This window comes from Barbus barbus, assembly GCF_936440315.1.
Source record: "Barbus barbus genome assembly, chromosome: 25".
NCBI classification, from domain to species: Eukaryota; Metazoa; Chordata; class Actinopteri; order Cypriniformes; family Cyprinidae; genus Barbus; species Barbus barbus.
Genome location: NC_136753.1, coordinates 15,305,855 through 15,326,094, shown reverse-complemented (window position 1 = coordinate 15,326,094; position 20,240 = coordinate 15,305,855). Strand labels below are relative to the sequence as shown.

The 20,240-nt window shown below is 35.2% G+C and overlaps 1 protein-coding gene across 1 annotated transcript; it reads right to left on the bottom strand.

The window, feature by feature from the left end:
• Positions 1 to 801: 801 nt before the first annotated feature.
• Positions 802 to 20,178, bottom strand: LOC306845191 (phosphatidylinositol 3,4,5-trisphosphate 5-phosphatase 1-like). Its single transcript, XM_079377841.1, has 27 exons — positions 18,078 to 20,178; positions 17,311 to 17,374; positions 15,225 to 15,360; positions 14,794 to 14,959; positions 14,511 to 14,651; positions 14,309 to 14,399; positions 13,664 to 13,741; positions 13,507 to 13,584; positions 12,991 to 13,114; positions 12,505 to 12,611; positions 12,242 to 12,344; positions 10,602 to 10,798; positions 10,298 to 10,415; positions 10,088 to 10,184; positions 9,846 to 9,984; positions 8,163 to 8,271; positions 6,801 to 6,889; positions 6,613 to 6,694; positions 6,437 to 6,526; positions 6,216 to 6,326; positions 5,996 to 6,075; positions 5,827 to 5,914; positions 3,758 to 3,904; positions 3,577 to 3,640; positions 3,277 to 3,489; positions 1,408 to 1,844; positions 802 to 1,195 (listed from the first exon to the last, which is right to left on the bottom strand). The coding sequence occupies exons 1-27, from the start codon at positions 18,215 to 18,217 to the stop codon at positions 1,143 to 1,145; spliced, it is 3,342 nt and encodes a 1,113-aa protein (XP_079233967.1). The 5' UTR covers positions 18,218 to 20,178; the 3' UTR covers positions 802 to 1,142.
• Positions 20,179 to 20,240: the final 62 nt, after the last annotated feature.

Sequence of the window (20,240 nt, the reverse complement as noted above, 5' to 3'; positions counted from 1 at the left end):
TGTAAGATATTAGGCTACTTTTATCTGTATGATCAAAAATTATACAGAGATTTTAAGAGCAAGTGAGCTCACCGGCGACTGTCCTGCAGCGAGGCGTTATTCAGACAAACACATCAATAAAACACATTTCTCTAGGTTAACATCATATTGAGTGGCCATGTAAATATGCTACTATATCTTTCAGATGAAAAGCCATATTTGAGGTCGATGAATGATAGGTGAGCGTTTGGATATTACCACTATAGACCAGCCGTTAACAATCTGTCCGTCACGGAATGCGTCTTCACTAAACCAGACACACCAAAACAAACAGAAGGAGAGCATAAAGAGACAGGGCAAGTAGAATTGAGTTCACAATTAAAATATACAGTTTATTTATATAAACGGTATATTTGTGTATAATAAACCCTCCTTTAATAGCAGAATCTCTGGTAATTCACCATTTCACCAGCAGATGGAGGCAAATAATAAAAAATCACGGGCAAAATTATTAACTTTCGTCCAGTAGTTGCATAAACTTCTTAGAGTAGCCTTACAAGATGTTAATGTTACATTTATTCATTATTTAAATATTATTTAATATTATTATTATAATATTATTTATTCAATTTATTCTTCAGCACTAGTCCTAACTTTATTTATTTAATTTATTATTATTATTTTGCTGATATATGTGACATGCTATATTGGTCTAATTTGAATTGGAGAAGCAACACTGATTATTTGTTCCTTGTTATTTACAATATAAGCTCTGCAATGCCATATAATATAAAACACGATGGAAAAATGGACAAATGTGATAAAATCAATGACTGTACAACACTTGGTTTTATTATACGATTACAACTGTTCACTCTCCTCTCTTTAATAAAAATGTTTTAAGCAACATGAAATGTTTAAACAGAAGCTGATAGAAATGATTGCCCTATGTATGAGTATATGCAGTGACATTCAAACTGTAAAACATTAATCATTTTAAAATCAATATCCAAGTTCTTTGTCTTGCTATTGTTTACATTTATTCGTTTCAGTACTCAGAAAGAAGCTTATGTCTTATGCCCAGTACTACAGAGTCTCAAGTATCAGATATGAAGCTCACACCAGCGCCGACAGCTCTCCTGCCATGACACATCAGTAGGAAATCATTTTAACGGCCGACCCATCTTCAGTTGTTGCTGTTGTGTCTCATGATGCCCTGAGGACAGACATTGCAATTGAAAGAGAAGGGAAAGGTATTTAAATAAATATTCGATATCAAGGCAAATTTCACAAATATACATTATTTCAAAACATTATAATCAAGCTGTTTACACAAAGCCCTTGCAGCTCGCTGTCAGTTGACCGATGAGTTTCGATCCACTGTTTTCCAGAAATAATGAATGTGGAGAATATACTACTAGTTCATACCGTCTTTGGGTTGGCCTTGTCTGGTTTGTTGCCGTAACTTGGATGGAAGCTCAGAGCTGTCTCTGTAGTCTCTGGGCTTTGGTTGAAGCTCTTGTGGCTGACCAGGGCGAGACTTCATAGGCACCGGAGGCCTATTAGGCCCAGTCGTGCCCCCTTCAGAGCGAGAAGGCACCACTGGCTTCTTGGTGATGTTCTGCGGTTGTAGACCACTACTCATGGTGTTTGGGGCTGATGATGGCTGGGGTTTGGTTTCTGAACAGGTGAACGAGCGTAAGCGAGGGGTCGGAACAGGGTGCTGGCGGTCAGCATCAAGGTCTGTTTTGGGAAAGGAGAAGTGAGCATCTGGAGGAGGGAGATGGTCCTTACTTCCTCGTGATGAACTCATTGAGCCATAAAGGGGATTTTCAAACATCTCTGGAGGCTGCCCATCCTCAGATCTAAAACCAAAAATAACCACAAACATTTTATTTAGTTGATCAATCTATAATAAAGCTCTTCTTATAACAAGCAGTCATCAAAAATCATATTTTAATTGGTATTTATTATTTTTAAAATATTTAAAAATTCAAATGGACAGAAAATTGTATAAACATTGATTTAAATAAAAAATATTAGGGATGCATTGCCTAAAACGGAGTGTCTATTTACACTAAGTGCAAATAGCCCATCTTGTTGGCAAAGGCTATTTACACTAACTCCGCCCACTAACGTATGATTGGGTTAGTCAACAACAAAAAAAGAAATTAGTTCAACATCAGTTTCAGTGACGTAGATGGTAGAGTGCATGCATTTTGACACGATCGACCCGAGTTCGAGCCCACCTTTTGCCAAACATTTGTTTCTCCCTTTTCAAATCTCATATCGCATCAGAAAGGCATTTATTTTCAATAAAAATGAAGGAAATAATCAAAAACTTGAAAATAAAGTATCGGGTAGGGTTAGGGTAGGTGTAGGGAGGGCTTTATTGTCCCAATAAGGTGGCATCCATTTAATACATTTGAATTAAAATTATAATTTACACTCAGCACGTTATTATTGCGTACTGTTTTATAATGTACTACAATACTGAGGTGCAGATAATTGCCACTATTTGCAATAAGTAGTATAAATAGCAGAAAATCTTGCTATTTTAACAGTGTAAATAGAATCTATAGCTATTTGCACTTAGTGTAAATAGCATATGTCACTAAAAAAATATGCTATTTACACTGTGTGCAAATAGCCGCTATTAAAATTGTGTTGTTGTTTTTTTAAATTAAATGCACATTAAAATTCTATACTATTTTTTACTAAATAAATAAATAAAAAACACTAAAAACTAAAATTAATTGTTTTAACTGCTACAAATGAATTTAGGCATCACAACATTATAATATACTGAAAAATAATTCATTTTGAAATTTGTGTTAGTTTTGTGTATTGTGTTACAGTGTTATTAAATTAAGTGTTTTTAATTATTAACTTTAAGAGAGTGTTACATAATGGCAAAGATAACCATTGCTATATTTGTCTAAATCAAAAACATTTGTCAGATGACAAAGGATATGTTGATGAGATAAAGGAGATAAAAAATATGTATATATATCCATATTATTTTTTCAAGTAAGCTATTTTCTGTGAATGTGAGATTTCCAATTCATTAGCCACTATACTGTAGATAAATAACTAAAAAGAGTAACAACGGCAAAACCAGTATGTTTACAAATATGACAATGCATTAAAATAATATAATAAGAAATACTAGTTTGCAATATCAAGCTGTTTTGTAATGCTAAATATAACTGGAAGCAAATGATACCAAATGCATTGCTCATTCATGTAACAAATGTCTGCATCTGCTCTGACTTTAAAAATAAAGTGAATACTTACATAGGGTTTGATGTCTTTGTAGTTGGGCTGGATGTACAATGGTCATAACTACTCTTTTTTGGGGAGAGATTGCCATGCGTCATGTCTTTTGAGGATGGCCCTGTTCTTGTGGATATAATGTTGCCGGGGCTCCTGTCTGCCTGGTTATTACTCTTGTAGCCTACACCCATATAACTGGGGTTACTAATATCAGTGGCGTGGACTGAAGAAGACCTGTCAAAGAATGTCAACGTTTTTTATTTGTACAAGCATAATCAAATCTAAGCTTTGTGAAGAATGTCAAAGTAAAAAAGAGGGTACATTTTGGTATTATCTCCAGATTTGCCTTTACCAGCTCCTGGGTCATCTCCGACTTTGATGAAATCTGGAATGAAGAAACATAATCTTGAAGAAAGGAACACAGCCTCGATACTCGGGGAGGAAAGCATTATAGCACAATTTTGAACTGGCTCTGCTGTACAGAAACAAACTGTGCACTCACCATACAGCTTCTCTGTCTGTTTTCCATCAGATTTGGGAAGTTGAATGCCACCTGTTAGCCGACCTGTGTGCTCACCGTGATGTATGAGTTTGATGCAGAACTCAGTGTAAGAGCTTTCAGCAGAACGCAGGGCCACACACCCCTCACCTACAGACAGAGCACAGCGTGATTGATTAGATACATAGGAATATTCCAATACTAATCAGATTAGTGTCTTATTCCAATTATGTAAGCATCATGTACACCACATTAAGTCAATATTCCAGTTTCTTGAAATCTAAATATTACAAATGGCATATGACTGTATTAATCAGAATTTTGAGTTATGTTAACAGCTTATTCGGAATAAACAAACTTCATCTCGACAGAACATTCAGCGTTTGTTCAGTTTATTTTAGAATATTCTGATTACATGTTTACAGGAATATCCCAGAAGTTTTGGTGCATATAAATATAATTTTCCTAATAAAGTTCTATACTAGGGGTGTTCATCTCTCATTTCTCTTGCTTTAGGCGCAAACAGCTGCATGGACACGACAGTTCAAGATACTACATACAGTACATTCAACAATTTACACTTACTGATGTGTTTATTCTTGGTGGGCTATTTTTTTAGATACACACTGCCATTCAAAAGTTTGGGATCAGTAAGATTTTTAATGTTTTTAAAGACATTTCTTCTGCTTATCAAGGATGCATTTATTTGATAAAAAATACAGAAAAAAACAGTAATGTAAAATATTATTACAATTCAAAATAAGAGTTTTCTATTTTCTATACTGTAAAACATTATTTATTCAAAGCTGACTTTTCATCATGCATTACTCCAGTCTTAAGTGTCACATTATCCTTTAAAAATATGCTGATTTTTTTTTTTTGGAACCTGTGATATTTTTTTCTTTGATTTTAATGAATAAAAAGTTAAAAAAGAACAGCATTTATTCAAAGTAGAAATATTTTCTAACAATATACTTCTTTATCTTTTTATTATTTTAACACATCCTCACAGAATTTTGTTTTTATAATTTCTTTAAAAAAAAAGTGTATACTATTACAAAAGATTTATTAAAAAAATAAATGCTGTTATTTTTTTACTTTTTATTCATCACAGAATCCTGAAGAAAAATCACAGGTTCCAAAACTATTAAGCAGCAAAAACCAATATTGATAATAAATCAGCATATTAGAATGATTTCTGAAGGAATATGTGACACTGAAGACTGGAGTAATGAAGTTGAAAATTTAGCTTTGCATCACAGAAATAAATTACATTTGGAGTATATTAAAATAGTAAAGCATTATTTTAAATTGCAATAATATTTCATAATATTACTGTTTTTTTCTCGGTATTTATGATAAAATAAATGCAACGTTGATGAGCATAAGAGACTTCTTTAAAAAAACAAAACATTAAAAATCTTTCTGATTCCAAACTTTAGTTTAATGTTTATTAACACAAATTAGGTTAACATGGAAAACCAAATTAATATTTATTTCAATATAACATCAATGAAACGACAATGCTGGCATGCAGGTAAGTGTAATTAAGGTTTTCCTGTAGCTCAAATAGTAGAGCATGGCGCTAGCAACGCCAAGGTCATGGGTTCGATTCCCAGGGAAAGCTGATAAAATTTAAAAACTGTAACTTGAATGCAATGTAAGTCGCTTTGGATAAAAGCATCTGATAAATGTTAAGTTATGACTTTTTTTCTAAAGTAAGCTATTGTAGGATGAATCTATGGGAGAATGATGTTGTGACAGCTCCAGCGTTCTAGTGAAAGTTGTAATATGTCAGCTCGCTTCATTCTTTCACTCCTACTGATATAGCCTATAGTGTCCTCAATTGCCATGTGCTGATTGGAAAACGAGTGAACAAGTGAGCAATTTTGGACACAGCAACAACAACAACAGTTGATTTCTGTTATAGGGTTAACCTTGACTATTTTAAACAGAATATGAACCATATTCAGAAAATGATGTGCTCGCAAAGTGGTCAATGAGCAATAATGAGAGCTACTAGCCAGCTCAAATTATAAGCACATAAATTCACACATTTTAGGTAAACATACCATATGACTCATCACAGTCTGTAGATTTAATGCAGATTAGAATGTGCTGATCAAGGAGGTATTCTGGGTCCGCAATGATGGGCGTGAGCTGCAAAGCAATTTCACAAAGATAATGTAAACGTGGTGGCTGAGCTTTAAATGTTTATGTTTTATCAAACAAGGTTTTTACCTCAACTTGTCCGCTAAATCGTACTTTTATCGAGCCCTCTGTGTTCTCTTGGTTTTCTCCTTCAGGACTCTTTACAAATTCTAGAAAATGAATTGGAAGTATTTAACTTCACTCATTCGTTGTTTACTCGTTTGTTCTTAAAAAACAAAGTGGGGGGTTCAAATGATTTGTGATAATTTATGATATAATAATTGAAAGTATAATGGCTATAGCTCCTCACTCTCCAAGCAGCTTGAGTGATACTCAATGAAGAACTTGGTCTTTGATTTAGTCAAAAGAACAGCCACGCAGTTCATGATTTTTATAGCACCCTGAGCATCCTTTGAGAGATCTGTAAAGAGCAAAAACGATTAGCAAGTGCGACAGCACAAGACAGTTGGCAGGATGTAACAGTTCTAAAGGAGGGATTGTTGTCAAAGCGAAATATTTTCAAGATCATACCATTTTTGGAGACAAACTGAGAAGTCACACCAACATCAAATGTGGCAAATACAGGGGAATGGTCACTTGTCATGATGTCATTAGTGCATCCTGAAATGTAATGTTGGTTTATGTAATGACGTTTTAACTGTGTTCGTATTTTACTGGAACTTGCATTTTATATTAAATGAACTAACCATATGAGTTGCAAACCACATGCGCCATAGGGTAGGACTTGCGAAGCACACGATCACACCATGAAGGCAAGTTGTATTTTGTCTGTTTGTGAGATCAAATATTTATGTAAAGAGAATTTTCATCATTAAATTAAAAAAATACAACTTTCCAAAGGTTGTTGACGTGGATTATGGCTTTCACACTGTACCCCTGTGGCTTTGGCTTTAGTGTAGGCATATCTTTCCCGTGTGTCTCTCTCAAAACGATAAGTGGGGGCAAATGTTATCTCCTCCTCCACTGTAAAATATAACATACGAAACAAAGATTAAAAATGATGGCATGTGGTCTTGAGTACAAAAACATGCAGAATGGAAAAATAGGAGGAAGTCAAAAATGAAAATGAAGATGCTGAAAGATGTTAAAAGACATCCATCTAGCACATTTACATATTAAAAAACATTTAAAAAGTAGTGCAGTGGCATACAAACATCAAGCTACAAGCTATATCAAATGTGGCATAATATGCCTTTGTAGAATATATACCATAAATACACGTTTCTACTCTGTAGTTGAAAATTTTGGGGTCAGTAGGATATTTTTTGGACGTTTTTTCATTTTTTCGTGATAACCCAAACCCTAACCCTACAAGAGATTTCTAGTTCTTTTGAACTTTCTATAAAATAATCCACAAAAATATTAAGCAGCGCAACTGTTTTCTAACTTTTTTTAAGATTTATTTATTTTATTTTCGCACTGCCCACAAGGCTATCGGTGTTTTCTAAACTGATAATAATAATAAATACTTCTTGGACTGAATCAGCATATTAGAATCATTTATGAAGGATCCTGTGACACTGCAGATTAAGGTAATGACTGCTGCAAATCCACCTTTACCATCACAGGAATAAATTACATTTTTAAATATATGTAAAAAGATATTTTGAATTATGTTATTTCTCAATATTACTGTTTTTACTGTATTTGTGATTAAATAAATGCAGTCTACATGTGCATAAGACGAGACTTCTATCAAAAATATTTTAAAACATTTTACAGACCCTAAACTAGTGTATGTTCTTTCTAATTTTGGGTGATAGTACCCTTTATAGTAGTTTGATCTTATAGGCAGTGCACTTAGTCCCACTGGAAAAGCAGGGTAATACAAATTATTAAATAAATGCATAAATAAAAATCCTCAAAGAATGGTTTAGATTACAGTTAATAGCATGTGGTCCTAAACTTCAAAAGCTGGTCCTGAGTTGATGTTTGTGATATTTGTTTATACTTAAATACTTAAAATACTCCCCTATTCCATCCCATCTCTGAAGAGAAATGCTAAGTGAGCCATTCATAGGTGGAAGTGTAAACACCGCGCTCTGGAAATTTCAACACTGCTCGGTTTCTCTGACTGGCCAGACATAGCAGCATTGGCTCAACTAAATGTGTGAGTTTGGCTAGGACTACCTAAGAATGGACACTGAGTAACCTTGTAGTTGAGTAATCAAAATCTGTCAAAATTTATAATGGAAATTACATTGAACAGGTTAACATCATGCACAAGTGCTCTCACCGTATTCTAAGAAGACCTTCTCCACTTGCTTCTCTATGTTCAGCTGATCTCTGGCCAGGAGTTCCTGATACTGCTGCTGTTTGATCTTCATTACAATGTTCTCAGCTTCCTGCAAAAAGCAAACTATGCAAAAGTTCTGTCTTTTCCTGTCAGTTGATGTCAGGAGCTGCTGTACGTGACAGCTCTGGTCTTAATAGAGGAACTGCCTGCTCTGAATACAACTACACTCTCTAAACCACAAAGGCAGCTTATGCCTCAAAGTATCGTAATGTGGGTAGCTGATGCATAAGATTTAAAAACATTGTATTAAAATAAGATTTGTGAGCTAAAGCAGGGATTTGTCTATTTTTGTTGGACTGCTTTCTTTTATTTAACCTAAAGGCACTTTGTTCATATGATTTAAAATGAATTGCATTTATAAGTAAAAAAAAATATATATATTTATATCTCCACTATACCATTATAAATGGTGTTGTGGTGTGGCAAACGAATTAGTGAAAGCACAAGTATTCCATGTAGTCTTTCAATTCATATGAGCTCATAATATAAGCAAACATAATAATTATAAAAGAATCAGTAAACACCACAGGACATGTCAACTTGATATCTAGCCATGTGTTTTATAGCATGAATTACTTTTGTGACAAAGCATGTTGTAAAATTACCTCTGCAGTGGTTTATTATTAGTATTTGATACAAAACAAAACAGAAAAGTCGTTTCTTTTATGAACAGATCATTTGACTTGTGTTTGCATTTGACAGGCATTAAATACTAAGTTTTTTAATTTTTTTATCTCTTTGATATATACAAACCTGCAACACTTGAGTACATTAATTTACAGGAAAATATTTAAAACGTGCAACATGCTCGAGTATATTTACAGAGAATAAAACATGCAAATTATTTACAACATGCAATTTGCTTGAGGACATACTGATGCACATTCATTTTAGGCAGCGGCTATTTGCACTAAGTGTAAATAGTGATAGATGCTATTTACACTCGGTGACCACAAAGAACCTGTTGCACCAAGTGCAAATAGCATATTTTTTTAGTGACATATGCTATTTACACTAAGTGCAAATAGCGATGGATTCTATTTACACTAAATGCAAATAGCAGTATTTTTTAACGATATGCTATTTACACTAAGTGCAAATAGCTATAGATTCTATTTACACTGTTAAAATAGCAAGATTTTCTGCTATTTATACTACTTATTGCAAATAGTGGCAATTATCTGCACCTCAGTATTGTAGTACATTATAAAACAGTACGCAATAATAACGTGCTGAGTGTAAATTATAATTTGAATTCAGATGTATTAAATGGATGCCACCTTATTGGGACAATAAAGCCCTCCCTACACCTACCCTAACCCTACCCGATACCTTATTTTCCACTTTTTGATTATTTCCTTAATTTTTATTGAAAATAAATGTCTTTCTGATGCGATATGAGATTTGAAAAGGGAGAAAAAAATGTTTGGCAAAAGGTGGGCTCGAACTCGGGTCGATCGCGTCAAAAAGCATGCACTCTACCATCTACGTCACTGAAACTGATGTTGAACTAATTTCTTTGTTTATTGTTGACTAACCCAATCACACGTTAGTGGGCGGAGTTAGTGTAAATAGCCTTTGCTAACAAGATGGGCTATTTGCACTTAGTTCATTTTAACCTACCTGTGGTGGTAAGTCAACCCTATAATTCAGATCTCCCAGCCAGAAGAGGTGTGTGAAGCGATGTGTGATGTCAAAAGGATTAACTTTCTTATCTCCCAGATTCAGAAAACGCAGGATACTGACATAGTTCTGGTTTCGTCTGGAAAAGGTACAGTAATACATTAATAATTATTTATTATTCTTGTGTATTATATGTCAATGTCTCATTTGTCACACAAACAGGTTTTTGGGTTGTGGCTTACCTCAACTTCTTTTCACTTCCTGAGGTCAGGTGACTGTTGACAAACCCAAAGGAGGTTCTATTAAACATAAAAGACACCCCCACTGCTCCTTTGTTCCCTATAAACACACACATACACACACAATCATATTTTTATGTACAAGGAAGAGCGGTACACCACTAGTTTAACGATTCCTAATCTTTTTTTAATGGAAAAAAGCTTTAAACTAACCCAGAGCATTAGCTATGCCAGTCTTAACACTGTCACAGAAGACATGAGAGAAGCGGTTCTCATGTTCCGGCTTGGCTAGAACCACAATCCTTATACTCCACAGTGTCTGAGTGGCTATCTGTTAAAAACCAAACACAAAGCTGTCATCATTTGGCTGATATGCTAGGCCATTCAAGACATTTACATAAAATAGATATTCATTGCATGGCATTTCTCCACTCATGAGAAAAAAGAATGACCTAGCATAATATGCAAAAAACATAAGGCACCTGAAAGCATTCATGTTGGGTTTTGTGTCACTTACCGGTTTGAAGCTAATGTTGGTTATATCTCTCAGGGCTCCCCTAACTGTCTCTATCCAATCCTTCTCTCCCAGCGGGTCCTCCTGTGTCCCAATCACATAGATATCATGTGGGATTTGACTGGCAGTGTCATCGTGGGTTTTTCCCTGACCCTTAGACTGGAACCAGGACGTGATGTTCTGTGGTGGATTCGCATTTCCTAAATGGGCAATTCACTTCACTTAAATTCACAGTTCACTTCATCTCTAGTTACTGTAAACTTCATATTTTATACCATACAAATGTCAGGACTTGAAAATAAGGGGATGAAGCATATTATAGAAGGCTTACTCTTTATTAATAGTGTACTTTAAATCTGAAAAGTATACATTGCCCTCCAAAAGTTTGGAAACGCCCTAGAAAAGTGGGATTTTGGACAATATTGGCATGAATCCTTTTTAATTTGTGCTAATTTTTCACTGATAAGGGACAACACAAACTACGAAAACATTTTATTACATAAACAGTTTATACATAGAAAAAAATAAAATTTTCGGTTCATCAAAATATCCACCATTAGCAGCTATTACAGCTCTGCATAATCTGGGCATCCGAGCTGTCAGTTTATTCAAGCATTGACTATGAATTGGCAATCAATTGTTGAAGCTACAGTATTAAGGTGTGCTGACCCAAAAATCTTTTAAAAACCTGGGCCAAGTTTAAACCAGTAACCAGGCATCACAGCTGTTAAAAGGGCATGTCTGACTTTGACATGTATATATTGCCATTATTATGTTTTATTGCTGCTCTTCAATGATAATGTCAAGTTACTTTAATGTATTTGCACCAAAAAATGATAAGGATTTATGATGATATCGTCCAAAACCACACTTTGCCAGGGGTGTTTCCAAACTTTTGTATATATATATATATTAAATACAATATAAATAAAATAAAAGACCACTTAAGTGTATTTAAAAGAGTACACTTGCATGACTGTTTTGTAACACTTGTGTACACTTTTAAAAATTTACTTTGTAAAAATGTCAAATTAAAAGTTGTATTTTAAAGTAAATTTTAAATAATATTTTGGCATGCTTTAAAGACACTTATTTGAAGTGTTGACAACACACTTAAGCACACGTAGTACTTTATTATAATTTTAACTGAAGTGTGTTATTTGATATTACATTTATAGTATAGAAATGTATATGTATGCATAGAAATGAACACAATTAAAGTGTATCTTAGTTTACCATACATGCTTTTCAGTACATTCATTAGTACACTTCAACCATATTTCAAAGACAATTTAAGTTGGTCAAAATATGGGTCAAAAAAGCAATCGGCTCAGTGCATTTAATATAAGTTTAAACTATAATATATTTGTTTATTTGTAAATAACATGCTATTAAATGTCTAAAAACATTACATTTATCAAGCATTTAACTAGATTCTTTTAAAGTATATTATTTCCATAGTAAATACTCTTTTTAAAAATATCCTAAATTGTTCTTCTTTTTCACAAGGCTAGGCTAGTGAGAAAAAAAAAACTGTGTAACAGCACTTTTATCTTATGCTTCAGCTCCAAAAAATAGTCAGAACCGAGGAGAATTCAAGAAGCTTTTTTGGACTAAATAAATGTAAATGTTGGCTATCTTACCCATGTTCCAGGTGCCAACAAAAATGGTGATCATATCCGGCTCAGGTTTTCCAGAGTGCTTGTTCTTCATCTGTTGTAGAAGCTGGCAGAAGCCTTCTCTTTTCTAAAAATGTGTTTGGAGATACACAGTTACATACAAAGTCACATTAAAACACGTACAAATATGGAAACAGTATATTTTGGCTCAAATTGTTCATGTTTGTGGCTAGTGTAACATTATTTTTGTGGCTAGTGTAACATTAGGGGAGCAGTAGGATTTTTACCTTTGTGTCATCAAAGACAAAGTCTTTGCGCTGAGTTTTTTCCTTCTCTGTCTCTACCACCAGTACTAGTTTGTTGTGCATCTTCTGTGACTTCACCAACTGCAAGACTGAAATGAAGAATTCAGCATGTTCCCATTATTTATTAGATAATAGGTGATTTCACACATTTTGGTTACACAGCTCTCAGGAATATGAGATTCTGATTGGTTCATCACTGATTTTGTATAATGACCAATGGCCATCACTAAGCTGTATGTGTGACAATTGTGCCTGTCTCTTGAAACCAAATGATTTCTTTTGTCTTACATAATTATTGTCTTGCACATTATCGCAGCTCTTCAGGATGAGGACCACTTTGCGTCTGAGTTCTAATCTTCCTATCAAGGTTTATTTAGCAATAAAGCCCTGCTGACTCGTCAATATTGAAACACTGTCATTAAATTCAATTGTGTGTGGTTGTATTAGTGATGAAATGGTTCAGCATACTTTTATTGTGCACAAAATATTTGTCCTCAGGTCCATCTTTGGACTTCTTGAAGTAAACCTTCCCGCCTTCCACATCTACTTTGAGGTACATTTTGTTTGAAATACCAAGGGAGTCGCATTTTACCTGTTAGCACAGAAAAGGACAATAAAAACACACCAGCCAAACAAAGTGCAGCATTTCTGTTGTACCTAAAATAGTGTTACAAAGGTTCTCTATGACGACTGTGTGCAAAGGCAACCAATCCAAACGTCATCACTTATCTAGCACATAGGCAAACTAGATTCGTTCTAATTTGCATGTGGCTTTGGAGAGAAAAGCAGCAGCAGTGAAAACGTCCATGCTTTCATTTTATGACATCATTACGAGGAGCAGGAAGGAGGTCACAGGTTATGGCTTTCACTTTGAATAAGAACAGTGATCAAACAACATATATATACTTGCATATACTTGTGTTAATCTACTAAATAATTAAATTCCTTTATATTGAATAAATATTGTTGAATTGACTTTCTTACTTCGAATGTCACAGGAGGAATAAGTGACTTTCTGTGCCCTCCATCATATCCCACAGATTCAAACACAGCATGCTTGGTCTGTAAATAAGATGTGATAAAGTTTCCAGTAGGAATATTGTCATGTTTGCTGTGATCCATAAACAAAGAACAGCGATACCTTGTCTTCTATTGAATATATAAGCTTAGTTAGTTGCTCCAGTTTGAAAGCCACAGACTGATTTGCATCTCCAGAATGCTGAAAAAGAAGTAAAACCAACAGATATATTTTTAGAAATTTGGGGCGAAATTAAATAAAATGAAATATATTTATACAATATTTGATTATCTTTTCTCATTGTTTGATTTCTTTACTTGTCTGTAGGGGAAATGGCAGAGTGTTGTAATACTTTTTTTTTTTAGTTCTAACGTCTGTAACGTAATGGTTTATTGAGCAATGTGTCTCAAAATTGGATGTAATATTCAAATGTTTATCAGCTACAAATGAAACTTATTTTGAAATCTAGTACTTACCTCTAAATTGTGTAAATCAGTAAAAGGTCAATTACAAAAGTATTTTTATTGCAAGCTATCTGACTACCAAGGTTTTGACACACACACACACACAAAAGTTGTGCATGAAATCAGAATTGTTTGTTTTGTTTTGATCAAATTAATTGCATTTTCTTACCTCCAATTATTATTTTTTTGTCCTGTAAATTCTTTATATTTTTACACAGAGACTTACAGAATCGACTGTCACTTCAGGAGGGTGGAAATTTGAAATAAGGAACAGCACTTCCTGGTTTGACTCATTCTTACTGACCTGACTCCTTAGCCTCCCAGCTCCAGGAGACAGCGGTTGATCCAAAACTTTCTGCAGTGCCTCAAGACTTGGAAGTGTGCGGGCAATTTCACTACAAAAAAAAAATAGAAGGAATGTCTGTTAAAATTGATTAAATACACAATGGATAAAATTCATAGGGGAATCTAGGTGTTTCAAGATATATTGTTCAGACTATTTGTACCTGTTTAGGTTTTTGCAGATACTCTGTGTGAGCTTTTTAAAGTGGGGCAGAGTCGGGATGCCATTCTGCACCTGCTCTGCATCCAGACTCACAGAAGTGCGGAAATACTCCTGGATGGACTTCTGATGGTCCTCTGGTAGACTGGATATCAAACATCAAAATCATTAACACGCCAGAACAATGCTACTCACTACAGTAAGTCTAAATCAGCCAAAAATCATTCAATCATAATGTATTTAACAAGAAATTGCACTGAATAAAGTAAGACAGATAAATCGTGTACTTTGATATGTCAATTTGCTGCAAACGCTGGAAATAGGTGTCTGAGATGGAGGGGCGGGCAAGCTCAGTTCCCCTATCGGTTCCTCTGGTCAAGTCACTGTGGCTGTCTTTACATTCATTACTTGTGATATTCCTCGGTGGCAACTGAGGCGGCAAACTAACTGGCTCTGTAGAAATGGAGATTTGACCAAATGAATGAAAAAAATGTAATTCAAAGCTTACATTTACTGTGAAATAGTCTTCAAACATACAACGGGGTCAAAAACTTATGACGAATAATGAAAAAAAGTCAAACTTTTCGCTTAAACTGTTATGCTAAGGCAATAACTTCTAATAAAAATATAATGATATAATTAGTAATGAAAAGTTTTTATTAGAAAATTCGAAACACAGAAATGAACCTATGGTCAAAGCTTATTGTGATTCACTTACCTGCTTCCTCCTCCGGCTCCTCCTCTTTCTGCACAGCATACTGAAGATGTGTGACCAGACCCATGTTCTCCTTATAATACGCCTCCACCAGATCTGGCAGCAAAGAGAAGAACCGAATAGGAACACCCTCTGATGCCTGCAAGAAGATGAACACAAAAGATCTGCTATTCAGAAGACTGAACAAGATATACCAAATGTATGGCTTTTTATGATATACAAACTCCTTATTTGCTTAAACATGCACAACACCCTCTGTAATACTTCCAGTGCCTCTCTTAGTTGTCATTTTGCATGGCTTCTCTAAAAAAAAGTGCTCAGTTGGTGCCAAGTAGGTTTTATAAGCCACTGTTTTCAAAGGACTTTGGAGTATAAGCTCTTAGTCACCTGATTTGACTTACAGTACGTATTGATGCTAAGCAAATGTTTTGACCCAATTATATGCAATCTGACACATTGTAACAACAAATACCAAAAACAATGATCTAATAATTGGTATTTGATGTGGAAAAATACACCGTATCAAAATTAAGCACATTTATAATACATACTTTGTCTTCTGTAAACCAGTCAAAATGTATAGTCCCTAATTGTAATACGAAAGTCTCTTCACAGTCATAAATTTGACTAGGAAGAAACGTTGCACACAAAATAATTTAAACATCATCCATCTTAGCATGGCCAATCACAAGATGTCCGACTGACAACAAGCGACAAGCGTAATCTTAGCATGAAAACCTCTCACGTTCTCATACTACGGTTTAGGGTCAGCACAAATGGTGTATTTCAATTGAATTTATCAAATTTAATTAAATAATATGACACTTTTCTTGAAACTTTCCATTCAAGGCCGGGTGCAAGAGGAACCCTGTGGCTTGCTTAACACCCACGCTGATGGATAATTTAAAACTGAGCCAGTGCTGCAACGCAGCCTTGAAAGAGGAAGAACTGTGGTAGAAAGACATTGAAGGGCATTGTACAACTCTACAGTTTTCAGTTTAGCCCCGTCCCTTGAGTGCAGGTTACTTCGAAATGTTACACTGAGGGAGAACAATGCAAATTATAGTCAAAGGTCACCCATTTTGCTTTCATTATTTTGTATGTCACGAGTATAACAGCTCGAATAAAACCACCAATTGGTTTTGCAGCTGCACAGTCACCAACGCTTGCTTTAATGCAGTGGACATAATAGATACTAGCTTGACAGACAAGACGCCCAACACAACACTCTCGGGGAGTCTTTGGCAGCTGAAGAGCCAACCGTCACAAGGTCACGCATTCATTACCAATCACAAGATAGTAAATGGCTTGTAGGATGCCAGATGTTCTATGCAACTAGCATAAAGACGGACAGTGTTATGTCAAGTGACCAGCAGACTGAGCACAACACTCTTTGTGGTTTTATTGTACAACTTTTTCACTTTATCACCATTTTAGTGCAACCAGGAAATGAATGGTGTTGCAGAAAGATTCAAATAATAATAATAATAAATACCAAAAATAAAAATAAAATACTGAACACTTAAATCAAATAAAAAAACGTATGAATTTCATTGCAATAAAATCTAGGCATTTATTTTTATGAAACACACTTTTCTTAGCAAAACATAAAAAAAAAAAAAAGAAGCTTCCAAATGATTTTTCAAATTGGAGACAAAATGTGAACATTTTCCAGTTGTCAGAATTTAGCAGAACATAGAGGTGATGAACCACACCTGTGCTTTACTTGAGAGGAACGATGGGTTAAACGTGAATTTAGATTTGAGAAAATCTCCAGATATTTGTAGATACCACTTGGATTGATATTTTGTACTCAATGAATGAAATTGCATCATTTCAACTGTATTTATGCTTCAAAAATGTCCAAATACTTTTCAGCGCCATCATAAAAGCTTTATATATTCACTAAAACAACTATACACATCGTTCTGGCAACTTTCGAATGCTTGACGTCACAAGTAGAAGTTCCTCAGTGCTCAGAATAGTCTTCCAGCGGACGCAACACCTGTCTACACGAGTATGAAAGCAGAGCTATCGCAGGATGCTTCAAGCCAATGAAACACCAGATACAAAATGGAGAATTTCTTACCTGGACTGATAGTTTTTTATCCTCGTTTGGTAATATTCTGTAGGTATACACACAGTTTTGGTACCTGCAAAAGAATAAGAAGGTCATTTGCATAGCTGCAACATAAATAATGCACAAATAACATATCATATATACATCACAAAGTGATCATAAACAGTGAAATGGGCCATTCTGCAGAAAGCGGCAATTATGGGAAACCCCTTACCAACTTCCTTCAGTCTCAGTAAACAATGTTTGTTAATATTTCTCTGTATAAGGAATCACACTGGACATAAACGCAAACTTTTGTTTTTACTGCATAATTTAAAGAAACTTTAAATTTGCAAAACACTTCACCTGAACTCACATACAAGGAAACTGAGGTCAGTTTGCAAACAAATAAGCCTCTGTTTTGTATATTGATACCAACAACTAGGCCTATAATAGAGTTTTTGGAAAGAGTTTACATGTAGTAACATATTACCTGGTAATTAATTTGACAATATGTAACCAAAGTAGGAAGAAGGAAGCCATTTCTAAAATACATGATTTCAAAAACCTTCATGTTTATATAAATTTGACCCAAATAAGGTTGTATAGCCAGCGCTGCAAAACCGAGCATGTTTGATGAGATGCATTTATGACCGACTCAATGCAAATGATCCAACACATTGCAAATTTAAAATGCATACCAACTCGAACACACTTAAAGATCCAAAAGTTTCATCGACAATATTAGTGACAGCATATGTGCCCCTTCATCTGAGATGAACAGCAGCAATACTCACAGTACACAGAGGGCATAAGCTCCCTGTATGGATTCGCTGTCCCGCAGGAGGAAGCTCCCATCCTTGCCTGCTTTGGAGAGGAGGTCCTCTGCTGTAGACCGAGTGATATTGCCATGGTACCATGGCTGGTGAGAAAACATCCTTTCCAAAGACTTTTCCCTTCCTCAGTCTGAAGACACCCAGGTTATTTAGTCCCCAGAAAGTTTTCAAGAGCAGATCAACATGAGGCCACCTTCAGAGTCTCACGGTCTTCATGGCGTTGTTAGAACTGATAGCAGCTCCTGCTCTGTCTGGCTCTAGGCTCGTTGTTTCTCTCTCTTCCTGTTAGAAGGGCGAAAGCTGCAAAAAGGAAGCTGCCACAAACACAAGGGTGAACTTCCTCATTCTGTGCACACAGAGTTTAAAAACTCAGAGAGTGAGCAAGAGAGGAGGCCGAACAGCAGGCTTGTTCACACGGCCCTAACACCTTTTTCTCACCACAAAAGAGATGAAAAAGGTACATGTGGTATTGTAGGAGTTTTCAGTACGTTCTTTCATAAAACATCCAATGATTAACCCTGCTAACCAAAACTATGAAGAGGACAACCAATGCAAGTGTCTACTTAATGGCCATTATGCAAAGTAGAGAAATGTAGATATACATTTACAGTGTGAAAGGCTCTGTTGAGAGATTATGAATTTATCTTTTTGACAAACCACTGGTCTTGAAAGGGAAGTGACTTTTGGAGCACACTTGTAACATCTTCAGTTATGCGTCAGCATTTGCGTTTATATTAGATGTGCGTTGATGGTACAAGACTATGAAAGTTCAGTAAACATGACGTGATGGAGCAAGTTCCCTTTTAATGCAGGTGCACGCTTAATACGGTTCTACACTCTCGGAAAAAAATTAAAAATAAAATTGTACCTTTAGGGGTAAAACAGCTTGTTACTTAGGCAGTACCCTAAAAAGTATTCACTTAAATATACTTATTACTACCCCAAGGTACTAATTTGCACATTTTAGGGGTAGATACAGTAAGGTACAAAGCTGCTTTTATGGGTACTTCCCAAGAATCATGCTGGTGTGCCCTTAAAGGTACAACCTTTGCCCAGTTTTTCCGACCTTGTACAGTAACTCGAGATGTATTTAAAGAAACAGTTCCTCCAAAATGAAAATTATATTATCATTTAGTCATCAAACACAAAATGAGATGTTAAGTAAGATGTTCACATTGCTCTTTTCCATGCAAATGTGAGACATGAGAAAAAAAAAAACAAAAAAAACATGGCTTCATAAACTTAAACCTGGGTTCAATGTGTCATGTTTGAATATACATAAACATGAATGAGGTCTGAGAACTGCATGGGGAATATATTATCAGTGAATAGCATCTTAAATTTTGTTTTTTTACTCTTGCAAAGCTATTACATACTTTTACCTCAGAAGACCCACTTTCATAAGACCTACTTTTCTGGTGCATTTTGACATTTTTGGAGTTTGACAACCCTCGGTCACCTAATGTCAGAGTGAATGGAAAAGAGCAGTGTAAATTTACTGCTAAACTTGTTTGAAAGAAAATAGTGAAATTAAAGGTTTAAAGAAAATACGAAACTTTTTGCAACACTTTTTTTGAAGAAAAAAAAAAAGTTATAATTAAATGTTTAAATTTGTGTTTTGTTATCATACCAATCTTTCTGCTAAACCTGTTTTGGAAAAAAAAGAGTTCAAATCGGACATTTCATTTGTAAATGTTTTCTTTTCTTTTCTGATCGTAATGATAAGTACTCTAGAGTAATCCTGGGTTATATACACTACACACACACACACACACACACACACACACGTTACAGTACCCCCTTCCGCTTTGTCACTCTCCGTGAAGATGCCTGTTACGTTAATGGACAGGAAGCCTTGCACAAATATGAGGAAAGAGAAGCAAAGACAGAGAGAGAGAGAAAATAATCTGCTGACAGCTCACAGTTTGAGTCACATGATGTGAAAGAGAACCTGAATAGTGCCACAGTCGCTTTAGCCTGGTGGTTTCCATCTTGCGTCTTTCTCGCATGCACACAGCCGTAAAGAAAGCGGTTGTTCTGCTGTTAATAAGAGCTCAGCGGTGACGGCCACAGTGTGGTGGGACAGAGCGTGTGCGATGCATTCTGTAGATAACGTACGTTTTC